The sequence below is a fragment of the Agelaius tricolor genome, unplaced genomic scaffold (assembly GCF_023055355.1).
Source record: "Agelaius tricolor isolate 1412-34295 unplaced genomic scaffold, bAgeTri1.0.p SCAF_8, whole genome shotgun sequence".
Lineage (NCBI taxonomy): Eukaryota > Metazoa > Chordata > Aves > Passeriformes > Icteridae > Agelaius > Agelaius tricolor.
Window position 1 is genome coordinate 13,136,854 of NW_027269268.1, and position 17,316 is coordinate 13,154,169.

The 17,316-nt window shown below is 41.0% G+C and overlaps 1 protein-coding gene across 2 annotated transcripts in view; it reads right to left on the reverse strand.

Moving 5' to 3' along the window:
* UNC5C (unc-5 netrin receptor C) overlaps nucleotides 1–17,316 on the reverse strand; it is a 251,049-nt gene that overhangs the window by 19,085 nt on the left and 214,648 nt on the right. The window contains exons 8-11 of one of the 2 annotated variants that reach the window (XM_071431659.1): nucleotides 16,650–16,706; nucleotides 15,015–15,206; nucleotides 13,446–13,790; nucleotides 10,123–10,210 (exon numbers count right to left, since the gene is read on the reverse strand). In XM_071431659.1, the coding sequence (XP_071287760.1) occupies nucleotides 10,123–10,210; nucleotides 13,446–13,790; nucleotides 15,015–15,206; nucleotides 16,650–16,706 (682 nt within the window). The remainder of the gene's footprint in view (nucleotides 1–10,122; nucleotides 10,211–13,445; nucleotides 13,791–15,014; nucleotides 15,207–16,649; nucleotides 16,707–17,316) is intronic. The other variant, XM_071431660.1, reaches the window with a different exon arrangement.

The window sequence follows — 17,316 nt, forward strand, 5'->3', positions numbered from 1 at the left end:
AAAAAGACTGTACAAGCAAAATATTTTGGTTTTCCTTCATTTTTCCCAAATCTGTATTTATTTCCTTTTTTGCTTGTTTTTGTGCCAAATATCATTCATGTGACAAAATGGAGGTTTAGGTGTCAGCAAATTATAGGCCATATCTGCTGATTGCACTCCACTCTGAAGGATCCTTGCAGATGGTTTGCAAAGGCTCCACTTCACCCACTGCAAAAATGTGGTCACTGCTGCATTTGGCAGCTCTTCAGTGACACACAAAAATGAATGGTGTCTCTTGTAGACACCACTTGTGAGAACTATTTACTGTCAGGACAGAGAAAACTGACAAAAAGAGGAAGACACTGAACTAATAAGCATGTAAGCATGACTGAAAGTGGTGCACAGCACATCTGAGATGTGCAGTTTGAGTTCTGAGGCATCACCAAACCACTGATACTCCATTTTACTTAAAAGGCATTAAGATCTATTGGAATGGCCATTGCAAATAAGCCTGCAGGGAGCAAGTGTCACTGCTGGTGAGGGAGAAAGGATGGTAAGGAATAGTGCAAGGGTAAAACACACTTGCAAATCCCAAGATTTCTAGTGATTACCCCGAGTTGTTCAGCTAAAAACACAGGTATTATCCAGTGTGCCTGCTGCCAGTCACTAGGAATCAGTGTTATGGGAAATCATGTGAATATTTAGGATACATAACATACACTCTGGTTTGAAAATGACAGTGTGTGTGCATGTGTGTGTGTGCACATGTGCAAGTGCAAACCATCCCAGACCAACCGCTGAGGAGCTCAAAACGAGAGGAAGCATGAGTGACTTTAACTATCCCGACATCTGGTGTATGACAAATACAGCTGAATGTGCCTCATCAACTGCCTCCCTAAATAATAGAGGACAAATTCATGATCCAGAAACCAGCAAGTGGGATTTTAGAAGCATTCAATGTGATCTGTGCTAAAAATCCTGATCTGCCCACAGGACCACACATGCTCTGCTCTGGCTGAGGGTTCAGTTCCAGGCTGCATTTACAAATACAAGTACATCTAAATCAGTCTTAGAGGAATCTGTTGAGAAAACATTGCAAGCCTTTGTCTTTACCGAGAGAAAAAAAGAAGCAGCTGTAATTGGAGAATCCTAGAATATCCTAAGTTGGAAAGGACCCACAAGGATCATCAAGTCCAACTTTGGCCCCGCACAGGATTATCCCCAAGAGTCACACCCTGTGACTGAGAGCATTGTCCAAACACTTCTTGAATTCTGCCAGGCTGGTGCTGTGACCACTTCCCTGGGGAGACTGTGCCAGTGCCAAAACACCCTCTGGGTGAAGAACCTTTTCCTGATATCCAACCTAAACCTCCCCTGACACAACTTCATGCCATTCCCTTGGGCTCTGTCACTGTCTCCACAGAGAAGAGATCAGTGCCTGCCCCTCCTCTTCCGCTCATAAGGAAGTTGTAACTGCAGTGAGGTCTCCCCTCAATCTCCTCTTCTCCAGGCTGAACAGATGCAGTGACCTCAGCCAATACTCACATGGCTTCCCTTCAAGACCCTTCACCATCTTCACTGCCTTCCTTTGGATACTCCCTAATAGTTTAGATGCTCTCTAATAGCCTCTTTTATATTGTGGTAGCCGAATCTGCTCACAATATTCAAGGTCAGGCCACACCAGAGCAGCAAAGAGCAGGGCAGATAATCTTAGATAACATTTTTAAGGAGGCCAAATCAGGACAGAAGCTATTTTGATATCAAATTTATCACACCTATTGTAGTTATTGCAAATATATGTCCATAGGACTAATTTAATTTTGTCCACCTTAATTCTCCCTGCCTATCCCATTAATCTCACAGAATGAACAACAAACTTTTGAGAAATCCTTTTTTTCAAAATGGAATGAAGGCATTTTTGAAAATTACCCCTGGTTGTCTCAAATGTTGTGGAGGTTTTTGTAGCATTTGAGGAAAAAAAGGGTCTGGCATTGGAACATTTAAATCTATGCAAATCAGTAAATCCAGATGATACGCATCTGTGGAAATTAACTGATGAGTTTACTAAATGACATAACAATTGTTTCTGAAAATCCATGGACTGGAAACAAACAGCTGCGATATAGATGTCTTTCAAAAAAGATGCAAAGTATAACAATCTGGACAGCTATCATGTATTGTGCCAGCCATTTTAGCCTAACAAACAATAAACAAAATAAATGAAACACAAGAGGAGGACCTAGTCCAGTTCCTCTTGCATACTGCAGAGAATCATCAGATTCAGATTAAGAAGATGAGGTACCACTTTTTTGCAAGGCCAGACTGAATAAATCATTGGACAGTTTTTCACTAAAACATGCCTTCTTTTTCTGTCACATTTACATTGTTATTTTGAACATAAGAAGCAACGAGAGGCTTAAAAAACACTGAATTTTTTTTTAAGAGTGTGTCAGTGGTTTTTAATGGTTTTTAATGGTCATCAGCCTTGGGAATTCGTGGATATTTGAACACTCTCTTATGGCTAATTCAAGAAATGTTAAGAAACATTGTATCTTATGAGAAAGATCTCTCAAAATTATAGCATTTGTATGGAAAGCAGATATGACCAGCTATAGACTTAATCATCTCGTTAACCTAACTTCATCTAAAAGTACTGATCCATGAAAAAGAGAAGAAAATACAAGCTATCATTTTTTTTTTGATTGAATTACAAAACAAGCAATCAAAATGCAGGAGTGAATATATCATGATTGCCTTAAAAAAATTAATACGATGCCTTTTAGGTGAAAAATGAATTAAAATCAACAAGCACTGATGCCTGCAGTCAAAAAACCCCAAAAGGTCATTAAAATAATATGGTACTCATAAATCTTACAGTCTGAAGTTGTCTCCAAGTAAAGTTAAATTTAGTCACTGCTTCATGCCAAAATTTTTTACTGTCAGATTTTAGGACTCTGATGAAGAGCACGATTCTGTGCTGCAACATTTTACAGCTGATTAGAACAACTAAAAAATGATTGTGCAGAACACCAAGCCAGGGTGTGTTGCAGACTGTAGCGTGAGGAACTGTGATGGGAGGTGGATGCAAGCATACAAAGGACGTGTTAAAAATATCAAGGCTTTATATTCTTTCCCCATGTTCATAAACAGCATCTTTGTCACCAGACTTAGAAGATTTGTTGCCAGTTGGATGAGATATGCATGGTCCTGACCTGGATATTTACAATAGAGAACAGTCTGATTAGTGAAAAGCAGAAAAATGGGCCAGTTGTGGGGGTGCTTGACTTTACAGTCCCAATTTCCCAACCAGGCACACATCAGAGACTGGCACCACAAAATTACTGAACACCTGCTGGTCCTAGTGACTCTCCAAAATCCACCTCACACAGATAAACCTTTAAAAACTGAGATAAAATGAGTTGCAGAGAAGTTCTCCAGTGGTGTAAAGTGGGTCACTGTCACTGTTGAGGTGATATCCCAGCTCTGTTAAAGTCTATGCTAAACCTCTCTCTGACTACTGTGGGGCTAGGATTTCTACTGGCAACGTGGAAAACACAATTATTTCATTTACAGGTAACAACTAATAAGGAATCACTGCAAGTAACAGTGAAAGCCAGAAGACAATGGCAAAATTCTAGACAGGGCAAAAACATGAGTAGCACATAAAATCTCATTAATTGTTCAGTAGCTCAGGCTGGAGCAAAACAACTTCCAAAGAGTTACTTAGTAACAAATAAAGCAATAAAAGTGAACGACATTTTAGGTGAGCTTGCTGCAACACAGCAGGCATCAACATGTAACATGACACAGTGACAAGAAGCAAATCTGATTCCTGGTGTTGTACGGGACAAAGAGCACATCAGAGGTGATTTTCCCTTTCCTCTCCAGCTCTACCATGACTGCAGGTAGGAGCAGTGTGTTTAGGGACCACCATGAGATCTCAGAAATAAACCAGAAACCCAGTGGGATGAGGCTAAACAATGCAATGGCATAGACAGAAGAGAGGTGTCCTATGACAAGTGACAGGGAAAAGGAACAAAAATCTCCCCACAAATCTTTTCTTGCTTCTCACTGTTTGCAATTTCCATTTTAAAACAAAGGGATTATGCCTTACTACAGCTAATGAGAACAGAAACAGATGCAGTAGACAAGATACATTATACAAGGGATATTAATTGTTCTTCTTCAAAGCATAAACCAACAGTAATTCATGGAATTAGTAAACAACAAATTTCCCTGAAGACAAGTTATTGTGTAGTTACTCATTACAGGCAATTTTACTCCTTCTCCTGAAATAGGTGATACAGCACCAGCAAAGCCAGGATCCCAGCCTAGAGGAGCACGTGTTGTGACCAGCATTGAGATTTATGTGTTATAGATTGTGGGAGATCCAGCACAAACAGAGACACAGGGGAGTGTATAGAGCAAGGGAGTTGAATCTATGAGCAGAAATGATCAAAACTGTGGGTGATCTTTTAGGCTGCTATCCAAAAAAAAAAAACAAAAAACCAAACAAAAACCAAACCCAACCCCCTACAAAAGCCCCATCAACATGGACTTCACTTTAGGCTTGCAGCAGTCTCAGGATAACTTATTAGAAGAGACTGGCCACTCAGCTGTGTAACTCCAAAAACAAAGAGATGTTTTTGTTTTTCAAAGATCTGACGCTAAAATTCTACTCACTGCCTAGCATTTCTATTAAAAGGCACTAACAGTAACTGAAAGGTCTTCAGATATTTTTAGATGTTTTCCCATCCCTCAGAGATTATCAAAAACAGTCAACTTATATTTAAAAGCAAACAAACTTTTATTCACCATATCTGGTCTCTTCACAATCAAATTTGTGTTTTTAATGGGATTACCCATTCAAAACCGTCTCCCTGTAATAAGCCAGACCATATTCATTAAGGTAGCTGTCAGACAGCAGATGTGAGCACAACTAGATAAATCTCTGCCCCTCAGTGGGACTACACTGTGCTCCCTGCCACTGTGCTCCAGGCAATCACAGCAGCTCAGGAAGCACAGGACAGAGCAGGGAGAGAGGAATGGCTACTGCATAGCAACAGGTTGCAACCCTTCTGCACAGCTTAGCCAAAAGCTAGAGGAAAGATATTTTATTTCTCCTTTCATTGCTGGGGCTTTATTTTTTAATATGTGTTCTTTCTTTAGTTTCAAACTTAATATTCTTGACAGACCCTGGTTCTTCTGACAGTCTATCATGCTCTGGTCTTTTTCATGTTGAATTTTTCAATTATAGTGACTGACACTTCAAGAAATTGTCTTCTGGAGATGCAAAGTAATTTTGTTTATGCAACTGAGATAAGGAAGGTGGAAAAATGAAATGTGGAAGACTTCAATTTCTTTTATTTCACATCACTAAGCTTAAGATTTACTGGTGAAAAAGCAACATTACTCACTGGATCACAATCATTGATCAGATGCTTGACTTTATATTAAACTCTGTGCATACTTTATGAAGCCATTGATACAAATCCTGGCAAGGCTCACCTGACCCTTTTCTCTTTCAAGGTAGCTAATTTGAAATTTTCACATTTATATGTGTCTTCCATCAAGACCTTTAAGAGTGTTGCTTCCTCTGTTCTTCAGGGTTGTCAAATTTTGTGGGCACAGTGACCTCCACTCTCATTTGGAACACCTCCTGTGTGATGGATTAGGCAGGAGTGTCCTTCACAGAGCTGTAGCTGTTTTGTGCAGTTCCTGCCTCTGATTAGAGCATGCAAGAGTAGCTCCACCTAAAGCTGTGCGAGCTCAGCAGGGGTTCACACAGGAACACAGGAACTGCCACACAAGATAAAACCAGTGGTCCATCAAGACCCAGACCCCATCTAGCACTGACCACTGCCAGATGTTTCTGAAGGAAACACAGCTCTGCTAATTTAGCTCACAGCGAGATTTGTTTTTTAACCTGAGGCAGTCAAGCAAATCCTGGAGGCTGGAGGTTTATACTTATGCTATTTAATCCTTAGGATTAAATTACAGATTAATTAAATAAATCACTTAATCTGTAAGACCAAGCCTCTCATAAATGCTCATGGGAAGAGGCTCTTGCCAGGTACTGGCCAATATAGTGTGCTGATTTTACAGATGAAACCACTACTGAAGAAGGGACTCCTTGCAAATCTGAAAGTTGGTGACATTTCCCCAAACTAAGAGAGAGAGAGCATCTGCTCACCACTGAAAAAGACACAGCTTCAAGACAGAAACCTGTCTGATAGCTGTGAAATATTCTCATTGGGTTGTCATTTTTTCAGTTACATGTATATACATAACATATACATATATATGTATGTACTTAACATATACATATATATGCATATATGTATATATATGTACATATATGTATATATGTGCATATATATGTATATACATATATATGTACATATATATATATAAAAGTATAACATATATATATGTACTTGCATGTGTACATGCAAGTACATGTATACATATATATGTATATGTTATGTATATAAGTGTAACTGAAAAAATGTGTGTGCAAACATACACCCATAAAAATATGCGTGCAAACATACACCCATATATAATTTTCCCCACTGTAGCTTCTTCATAAAGACCGTGGATCTTTTTATGAGATCAACCAGGGATGAGAGCCTGGGATCTGCCTGCCATCCATCCTGCCCCAAATGACAGAAAAATGAGGGTGAGCTTGCAGAACAGGAGCAGGGATAACACCCTTCTGGAGCATCAGTCCAGTAGAAGAGAAAACCCACTGCGCCACGGGTATGTTGATACACTTGGAGGAAAAAAATGCCTCCAATGGTGTTTACTGCAAGCTATCAGAACTCCAATTCAGTGCCAAATGATAATGCTTTTAGGGTGACCTTCCTGCTCTCACATGCTTTGATGGATATGAAATGGAGTAAACAGACTGTCTCAGAAAGCTCTGCTAACCAATCTGCAAGGCAGCACAAAGAGTGATATTACTGAATTGTGAAGTCTCTCAAATTTCTGTACTACAGCTTTCAGAGACTAACTGGGGAAACAACTTATAAAATCAAAGGAAGGAAAAGAAAATGGGAATTTGTCAGGTTTGGCTGTCTGTCTCTGCCCGGACACGGGTAGGGTGGTTCTTGGGTGGCACGTGTTTCAAAGGACGAGTCTGGACTCTTTGGCTTTTCAATCTTCAGATTGTTTATTGTTTCTTATCTACAAAATTTTCTGTCTGCCCAACAGAGGTCTGATCTGCAAGGCAGCCAAGAGCACTCTGACCACCCACGGGGCGGTCATGTCTTTTTATACTAAAATCTACGTACATGATATTTACTTTTATTTTCCAATACTTTTCACCCATGTTGGAAAGTACACCTTCACCATAAACCAATCCCCAAGTGCCAACATCACCACAGGAGATGGAAGACAAGAAGAAGAAAGAAGGACGAGACACGCCCTGATCCCTCCATCTTGTCTCCATAACCCCCCTGTACCAAAAACCTTAAAGTTTATATTTCACTCTCTAAATGTGTCCCTTTTACACCCTTCACTCTAAAGTGATTCTCATGTCCTCAAACTGCTGTCACTGCTGTGAATGGATCAAAATCAAGCCACCAAGCACTCTTGGCAACATTCCAGGATTTCCGAGACCCCCAAGGGTTCTCCTGGCATCTCTGGACATCGGGAGCGATGTGCTGAGTTCCCACAGGAATTTGCAGGTGTCTGTGAGATAACATATTTTTTCTTTCTGACTATTCATATGTAGTTTCACAGCTCTACAAACAAAGTGTGAGCTAGATCTTAAGTTGTTGGAGATATGTGAGCTGGGGTGGGGACCCTCTCTGTTGCTGGTCTGGTTCTGCTAGGGTAGCACTGTGGAAACCACATTATCACCTCAGTGCTAGTTGTAATATCAAGGACAAGGCTCTGCCTTCATTTCTGATAACAACATGCATTTTATAATTTACTGTGTGTCCCCTTCCAAACAACATCAACACATAACAGGACTTTTCAACCCATACACATTTGCACAGTGGTCATGGAAAGAAATGTAGGGTCTCACAGGGTTTGCTGAACACACTGCAGTTACTGCCTGGCCATGAAAGCAAATGTCTGCAGCTCATCCTTACTGGGGACTATCACTCTTCTGCTAGAGTGCTGCAAGAGTGCAGCAGCTGATTTAAAAAATAATTATGCTACACAGCAACTTGTGGTACCCATATGACTCCAATTATATGAAGCAGCATCTGTGGCCCATGCAGCCAGAAAAAGAAGCTTTGACCAAGCTGTAGCTCTGGTACTGAAGTGAAGTGCCGGGTAACCAGTCCTGCAGCAGGAGAACATTACAGCTGGGTGCCACCCACCCCCTTCTGCTCCTGGCACCGGGGGAAAGGGGACAGAATATTCAGTTCTGAGTGATCTAGACAAAAGCCACTGAGCTCCATTTAAATGTCCCAGAAGAAGCTGCTTTCCAAGAGCATGAGGAGCCTGGTGTGTTTTCTGAAAAACTGCCACAAATCAAATAAGCAGCTGGACTCTGTGCACCCAGAAAGTGACTGCCACCACAATAAAATGAGCCCTGATGCCCCAAGGCAGACTGCTCTGCTCTCCTCTCCCAGGGAAGGAAATCACTTCTAAAATCTTCATTGTAAACGAGGATTCACACCATTCTGTTTACTTCTGCAGGTGTCCTTTGGCATACTTGCTCAGATTGGCAGGCAGCACATCTCCAACCATGCTGTTCCCAACACAGGTTAACCTATCCTTCTATCCTCTGTGTGACTTGCTGAGTTACAGCTTTCACAAAGCATGCAGAGGGAGCTTTATGATCCTTGGAAGAAAATAAATTAGACAAGTATGTGACATTAGTTGTCCACAGCTGCATGAATAAAGTAACAGGGATTCCCTCCATAACTGACTGGAAAGAAAATAATTGCACATACAGCACCATCTAGGAATTAAATAATTTTTTTAAAGAATTAGGTATTTTGGAAAGGGAGATTTAGAAGCAAGCTGAATAACAGGGGATGCCATCTGATTTTTTTTCCTTCCTCAGGAAGGAGTCTTTGTTCAGTACTGTTTGTAAACCTCTTTCACAGCCAAAAGTAATAGGAATATAATCAATACTAGCTATGAACAGAGACATTTTTTCTGTAGCTGCAATTAGCTATTTTCAAAGAGCGGCTGATGAATAATGTATGCAAAAGGGTGGGTGGAAGGATTACTTAATTTTTCTTTAAGCAGATTATTTTAGCTTGGGTGAAAGACTACCAAGCTAAAGAATAGTGTTCAATATCACACAGTGTATAAACAGCTGTGGCTTAGCACATAATAAAAGCTATTAAGAGGCTGAGCCAAAAAACATATCCAGCTATGAAGAGGAGAAAGAGGCAAAGTACCGTGTAATGACTGCCTCAGCTTCACATTTGCCATTCTGCCTTTGTGCACGAGTCCATTCTGCAGCCTAAGATCTCACCTTTCTCTACATGAGGGTCTTCTGACTGGCCCCAAATGGTACCTTGGCCTTTTTGTAAACATTTTTTTTAATTTCAAGGCTGCCAGATCACATGCCAGTAGACATTAAGATCTAGAATATGAATTGGCCACACATTCAGGTAACAGGAGACAATCGTGGTCATCCCGGCATGAACTCTGGGTGCCCTTGGCACGTGGTGTCTGGGGCTAAGCAGCAAGGAGGTGGAGGACACAAAAAGCTTTGGCTCCATCCTCTGCATGGACTAGCCAAGCCCATGAAGGATAAAATAAGAATTCACCTTCACTCTAACAGAAGAGGATATTTTTCACGTCAGGTGCTCAGGCACCTGTCCCTCCACTGAGCTGATTTATCACCTTTCCTCTCTGCTCCTTTCTCCTTTGGAGCACAAGTCTTTATCAAGAGGTGATTTCACACCTTCTCTGTTGCACAAACTCATGCTGGCATATTTTCCTTGCTCCTCTACAATTCAGCATCCCCCTGGCCTGAGGACTGCAACACCTGGATCAGGAAAGCAAATGTCTGAGCTGGTTTTGTGGCAAAGTTTATCCTTGGCTTTGCCTGTGTTTACCTCCAAGTCAGCAAATAGTTTCAATGCAGTAGGCTTTGCATAAGTATTATTACCACAGGTTTTCAGTTACTCTATTAATGCACAACAAAATAAAGGCATTTTTTACCTCATGTTCTCCTTCCTGTGAACTGTCAGATACATTTCATAGACTCTCCCTTGTGGAACGGCTCCTGCTGGGATCAGCAAACTTACTCCTGCAGAACAGAAGAGACCAAAAAGATAAGATGGAGAAAAAAAAGGTGAGTGGGTCTGTGGAGAGGAGTGACAGGAGAGGCAGAAGATGAAGCCTGCAATGCCAGATTTTCAGCCACCCTCACCATCAGAGTGTAAATGACCTCAGCAAAATATGAGAGAAAGCATTAACTGTAACCCTGGTGTCTTCAGTGTCCAGACGCCTGTTCTTTTTCCTCTGCACTGAAAAACAGAAATGGAGAGGATTTTCTTCCCTTTAGTTTTATTTAAAGAGCAGACAGATGGTTACACTGTTGCTTACCTTGTAAAATGATGGAAAAACAAACAACTCTGACTAAAATTTCCAACAGCTGTAATGGGACATCTCTCCCTAGGCAATTCTTACTTAATTAAGATCAGGAAAGAAAAGCAGTGGAGCACTGTCCCAGGAAGCAACAAGAACTAGTTGTTTCCTGAAAGATGGCTTCTGTGTCTGGCATCCTGTCTTTTAATGCACTCAGTTCCTAGGGAGGAACTGAGTCTGCTGGGGAGACAAAACTGGGCTTCTTGGTTTTTGGAAGCGCCTAGTCCTGTAGAGTGCCTCAAAACTGGGATATGCAACCTTGAAAAAAACCATGGGCAAATATGCCCAGTGTCATTTTCACTAATGATTTGCTTCACACTTGATTAAAAAACAGTGTTCTTATATTACTGCCATTTAAAAGATGTCTTGTCTCTACACAAAAAACATGGCCCATGAACTGGCTATTTCACTCTATGGACACATCTCAGCAGCTCTCTTTGTAGATGAGGATTAGCTGAAAATCACTGGCAAGGATTTGCATACAGTTCTTACCACATAGCTAAAAACAAACCTAGAGGAAGACTATTTTCATAGATGTGTTTACACTAGAGACACTTTATAGACACCTTGCATGGCTCTGCCTCTTTTCTTTAGCATTCACAGTTCGGTTACACTGGACACCTCCCGTGTGTTGGTGTGCAGGACCTCAGTCTCACACTTAGCTTTGAGGAGAGGGGTGGCTAGGGAAGCATTTTCCACAGATGCCTTCTACAGCCTGTTACAGCCTAACCTGTGCATGCTTGCAGCTGTAACAGGGCAGGTGTACTGAAACTGAAGGGCTCTGATCATATCTTCAGGAGGACATACATCTAGAAGCAGCACAGAGGCATACAAAGTAGCAGCAGACAGATTATTTTATTTTACAGAATCATTACTTTAATCATTTTGAAGGGATTTCAGCATCAAATGTTTTTTCTTTACAAATTGATATTAATATATGTGAATTAACAGTGACTAATGGACTTTGCTGATAATGTGCACCACTGTGGCATATGAAAAGTGAGTATCAATATCTATCTTCAGCTGCTACTTAGAAAAATATGAAATCCAAGATTGTATTGCACAAATTTTCAACATTGCTCATCAGTCAGCACCAGATTTATTGAAGTTGTTCAGCTTTCACTTGAATTTCACAGATATTTTTGCCTCCCATTAGTCAGGAGCTCAGAGATCAGGGCTATGGGTCCAAGCACTTTTGGCTGCTTCATGGGCAGTGTGGGACTGCATCCTGGAACCAAACCACCCAGGTCCTGGGCCACCTAGGGATTTTGCTTCCCCCATAACATCAACAAAAAAGAAATGATCCAGCAGAGACACAGGGGACAAGGGTAGGCACCATCTCCTTGGTGAGGGCATTTGCTGTAAAATGGCCAAGCTGTGAGCTGCAGTCTCACATGTACTGTAGTCCCTCTTGAATCCAGTGAAACTGGGCAGGTGTGTTCCTGACCACTGTATACCCTGCACATTCCTCAAATCAAATGCTTTATGTATTTGATTAATTCTCACTTTAGATATTAATGCTGCTCTGCAGTATCATGCTAAACCCATGGGAACATCTAGGTGCTGAACTTCCTTAGAAAGAACATCAACACTTCATGTAGGAACAAAGCAGCAGCAGCATGGCCCTGCTAAAAAATCTGTCTGAAAGACTGGAGCTCTCCCAAGGCTGCCCAAGAGCTCCTTGGATGCTCTGAAATTGCCTGCTGTTGTCAGGGTGGCCTGAAGGGACCTGGAAACCTGACTTGGTGCTGTATGAGAAAGACTGAGCAGCATGTTGCATTACATCAATAGCCCTTCAATGCTCAGTCCTCTCTTTCCTAGTTGTAAAGCAAGTCAACAATAAATACAGGTAAAAAGCCTCCCAAAAATGGTGTTCTGTTGTCCTACTTCAATTGCACATAGACTGCCATGAATTGAAAGTGGAGCAACCAATTTGTTTTGAAATTAATTTGTTCTCTTTTAGTACAGTGACACAATAGAGGCTTACTGTATTGAAGTCCCTTTTCTAGAACTGCATGAAAGGAAAAGGTGATGCTGAATTGCACTTGACACAGGGGAGCTCTGAAATCTTGCATGTCTCAGAAAGTGGCTAAGAGCTCTGCAATATTCAGTTTAGAATCAGACAATCATTTAGGTTGGAAGAGACCTCTAAGATCATTGAATCCAATCATTAACACATCACAGTGTTCACCATTAGGTCACATTCCTATGCATTACTTGGGAGAAGAGATCAATCCCCACCTTATTGCAGCCTCCTTTCAGGCAGTTGTAGAAAGGGATAATATAGTAGAGGATATGTATTTGAATATGTGTATAGAGGCTTTGCCCCAGAGGTCCCGGTTGCCCTCCATGGGCTGCAGCTGCAACCAATGAAGATAACTGGGATAAAAGGGGGTGGGTTAGCCAGTCAGGGAGAGCCTTGGAGGAGCCCTGACCCGAGAGAGAACAGCATGCAGAAGAAGGAGTCTGTGAAGATCTGCAGCCATGAGAATGCACCCAGGAGGTATGGACTTTAGAAATCTAATAACAACAATATGGGACTCTGGAAATACTAGAACAACTACAGGATCAAGTCCCCTCTCAGCCTCCTTTTTTTCAGGCTATGCAACCCCAGCTCCCTCAGCTGCTACTCCTAAGACTGGTGCTTTTGTAGTGAGGGGCCCAAGTCTTCCTCAAGCCTGTAGTGTTTAAAAGGTGGCTAAAAGATTGGGTAGAAAATATTCAAAGTACTTTTGTAGATGCAAATTGAGTGGGGAGGGAAGCCCCATTTATTTGTTTTGATCAAAGAAAAGGCAGAGTCCCATGTATGGACTTTCTTTCCCCACACAGACAAGCTAACACCACTTAATCCCACAAAACAACTGCACGTTCAGGCCAGCATGTCTAGCACTTACCTGAGTTGGGAATTACTAGGTGGCCTCCTAAGGAGTTGAAGGTCCCAAAGGCGGTGCATGAAGGGTCAGTTTGTCGAGCAAGGCTCTGGTTCTTCATGTTCATGGTCTCATTCTCCAGCAGAGACTGAGTTATCTGTGGGGACAGCTTGGAGGAGAAGTCAGATAGGTCATCCTGGGGAGTGACTGCACCGGAGGTGTTATAAACCTTGATCTTCAAGTTGGGGAGTGGGTCCAGGATTGGAGAGTTGGTCATTGGGATTTTATCAGAGACATCATGCAAGGCGTACACAGGACCCCTGTACATGGCTGCAGCAGAAGTGAGGTCTGGTGGCACTGCCAGGAGGTCTGCAGTGGAGATGAGAAGGAAGAACCATGTTATTTTTCTGTTCTGATGACTTTATTCCGAGCAACAATTTGCATTTGCATTTTATCTTTCATTCCAAACGTTCAGATACACAAAGTCCCTGAACCTTCATCTCCATTTCCATGAATTCTCCAGCAAACTCCCAGGGCTCCTATTGCCCCAGCTGCTTTGAAATCTGATTGCTGTACAAAATTACAGCATGCTTCTGCTCTGAAGAGTTTTCACTGGGAGTATTTTTCCAGGCTGCGCTCGGATTCCAAATATGACATGCCTAGCTTCAGGGCAAGATGTTTTCATCGCTCAGTAGATCAAGTTTTAACTAAAAAACTCCACCCTAAATGCTATGTGACAACCATTACCCAATTTTTCTAACTGGCCTAATGACATCATTCCTGAAATAAAAGACAACAAGCCTATGAAGTCATCATTCCATGACTCTCTGCAGTGAGCGGTTAGTACCTGCATCACGTTTTTCTAAGATTTGCTTTCAAAGTTTCTTCAGCAAAGAAAACACTTCTGCTAATCTTACACATAACAACTCTCTTGTCATCTTAACTTTTACAGTATAGATATTCTTTTGGTGTAGATATTGGAGAAAAAAGAGGAATTCTTCAGCCTAAATAAGTGTCTTGATAAAGGCAGCACTACCTTTAGAGGTTTTTTCCTGGCCAATGAAGTGAGGAAAAAAAAATCAAGCTGTTATGCACCACTGATAAAAATATTCATTGTTAAATTATGTTCTACCACAACTTCTACATTTTCTATTAAATGCACAGTACTGTTTATACCAGTGGAGACAGGGCATAGGAAGAAAAGCTATCAGTGATATAAAGGGGAGGGAGATGTGATAGAATTACTGTAGTATCACTCCTGTGATGCATCCTGCCTCCATTGTTTCTGTCAGAGCTTTGCCTTTGATTTCAACTTGAGCTGGACCTGTACTTCCACAAAAGTACCTGAATTTCACTCTCACATTCATGCTCTCTCTTCAGAAGCTAAATTCACCTGCCTTATACTCTTGAGCACTGTTGACAAATGCCATCATGGGTTTTGAGCATTAGACAATCAGAAACATATGAACACGATCTTCCTCCTCTTTATCAAGTGTCAGCAGGCATCCAGCAATACCATTCATGCAGCCCAAGAGACCATAACCTGATAGCATCTCCCTGGATTGGTCAAAATGGAGTGAAATGCCAACTAACCTTGCCTTGCAGCCTTGATGTTGACAGGCTGAAATCCCCCGTTTAGTGCCGAGGAGTCAATGATATCCGACTCAAAGTCCCGGTGGTTCTTGCGGTACACAAACAGGGCCACGACCACAGAAATGGCCAGGCACACGATCACGGCGATGACAATCCCCACGTAGAGAGCAACATCATCTGAGTCAGGAGCAGCTGCAGGGAGAGAGGCCAGGAACCTTCAAGAAATGTCCTCCTTACAGGGACTTTCAAGAAAACATGTTCTTATTTTTCTTGTTTCCTGCAGATATTTACTGCCTTTTTTACAGGCTAATTTAAAATCCGTTTCCAACACCATATAGCAGGTCTATGCCCTTTTGATGGAAAACAATCCTTGATTTCTCTCTAACTTGTGTTCTAACTCTTTACCTATCCACTTGTTCATCTATCTAATACTCAGGCTGTGAACTACTAAGCAAAACATGTTATAGTCTTATGAACTAAATTCACCCTAGGAAATTAGATTGCATCTTAGTGACATAATGTCATAATATTAGTATTTAGAAGTTCATATGATACCAAAGTCATGTGGTTTTTAAAACTTCAGAAGTCTTATTTTTACTCTAAAAGAACTAAAAGAACCTAAAAATTCGATTTTCTGTGGAATATCAGGACATATCTTTGGTTGGTTTGTTTTTGTTTTTTTTTTTTTTAAATCTAACCTGTCATTACTCCCTTCCATCCATTTGCCTTCAAAAATACAAGCTAGTAAATTAGTAAAGCAGAGAATCAAGCACTGAATTCTCACAGTGGCATTAACACATACATATTAAGATAAAAGCTGAAGTAAGCACAAGAAATAATGTGGTAATTTACCAAAAGGAACCAAAATTTATTAGAGCTGTCTTGTGAGGAAATGGCTATGATATTTTTACTAGCTGCTTGTACCCTATCTTCAGCACCAATTCCAAGCTAATCTCTAGCATCATTATCCACCAGACATTTTTTTCCAAAAGGTCTGAGTATGTGTTCAAAAATTGATGTATTTCTATACAGTGAAGAATCCCATTTTTAGAAATGGCCTAATGAAAAAAGGAAGTGCAAAAACAAATCAGACTCTTTTAGTACCCCATTTTTGTTGGTTTGAAACATGTGAAATCACTTTTATTTTATCTCTTTTAGCCATTTAAGCCAAGCTGCCCTCCAGCTGCAGAGGTGAGAGCTGGCAGATGCAGAAAGGGACTGATCAATCTCTGACAGCTCCAGGCTACCAGACCTTCAATTTACCAAACTTGAAACATCCCATTTTTAACCCAGCAGTTCAGGAAGCAGAACTCTTGAGTTCCGGCTCAAAGACAAGTTACCCTTCCACCACACTCCGCCCAGTTGCTAAGGGAATTTTAATGAGAAGATGGCTCATTCTCTCCAGCTTTTGTCTCTGAGGCAGCATCTTCTCCCACTTCCCTTATGCACAAAGGCCCTTATAATCCTGTGTCTGCTGCAAAGCACCATGCCTGCTGTCAAGCAAGCAGAATGTCACCCTGCTGAATAGGTCCCTTTTTTTGCCTAGTCACACTGAGTTTGCCTAACAGTAAAGCCTAACCCAAGGAACAGCATCAAATTAGCATCCAGGAACATAAAACCAAACATTAAACTTACAAGAAAATCCATATTCATTCTGGGTTCTCTGTTCAGTTGAAATAGGATAAATGAAACCTTAAAAAGAAAGAAATTAAACAAAAAATGGGAACAAAATCAAATGAGGAGAACAAAAAAATGAAGCATGAAAAATAGTTTAATCAAAAAAAAAAAAAAAGGGAAAAGAAACGGATGGCGCTTTAAAATTCTGATACAGCACAGAATTATGATTTTGCATCCCCTGTCTCCTCCAGAGCCTTACTAAGAATTAATAAGCAGGCAGATTGAATTTCTAAGCCAAAATCGGTCTCGAGTCACTAACTTTGGAGTGCTTAAAGTCTTTCTTTTATTGAGCATAAACTGTAATGGATCTAATTTATTTCAGACATCTAGGGTCATTAGCATATGGAAAGTCTTTTTATCCTTATCCCTGCCATATGCTTTAATTCCCAGGACATGTTCGGTGAGGCTCTAAACAGTTTTTATATTTAATTATAATAACTTGCTGTTGATCTAATAGAGCTAAAGGAGACCTGTTGTCACTGGTCAGAGGTTAAATACTGATTCATGGAGCAGTCTATGCACAAAGCCCTCTCTCTGTATTTCCTTAGAATTATTTTATCCTGTCCTTAATACATGTTCAATAGAAATTCCTTAGGGAGTAAAGAATTTGTCAGCAAACAGTAAA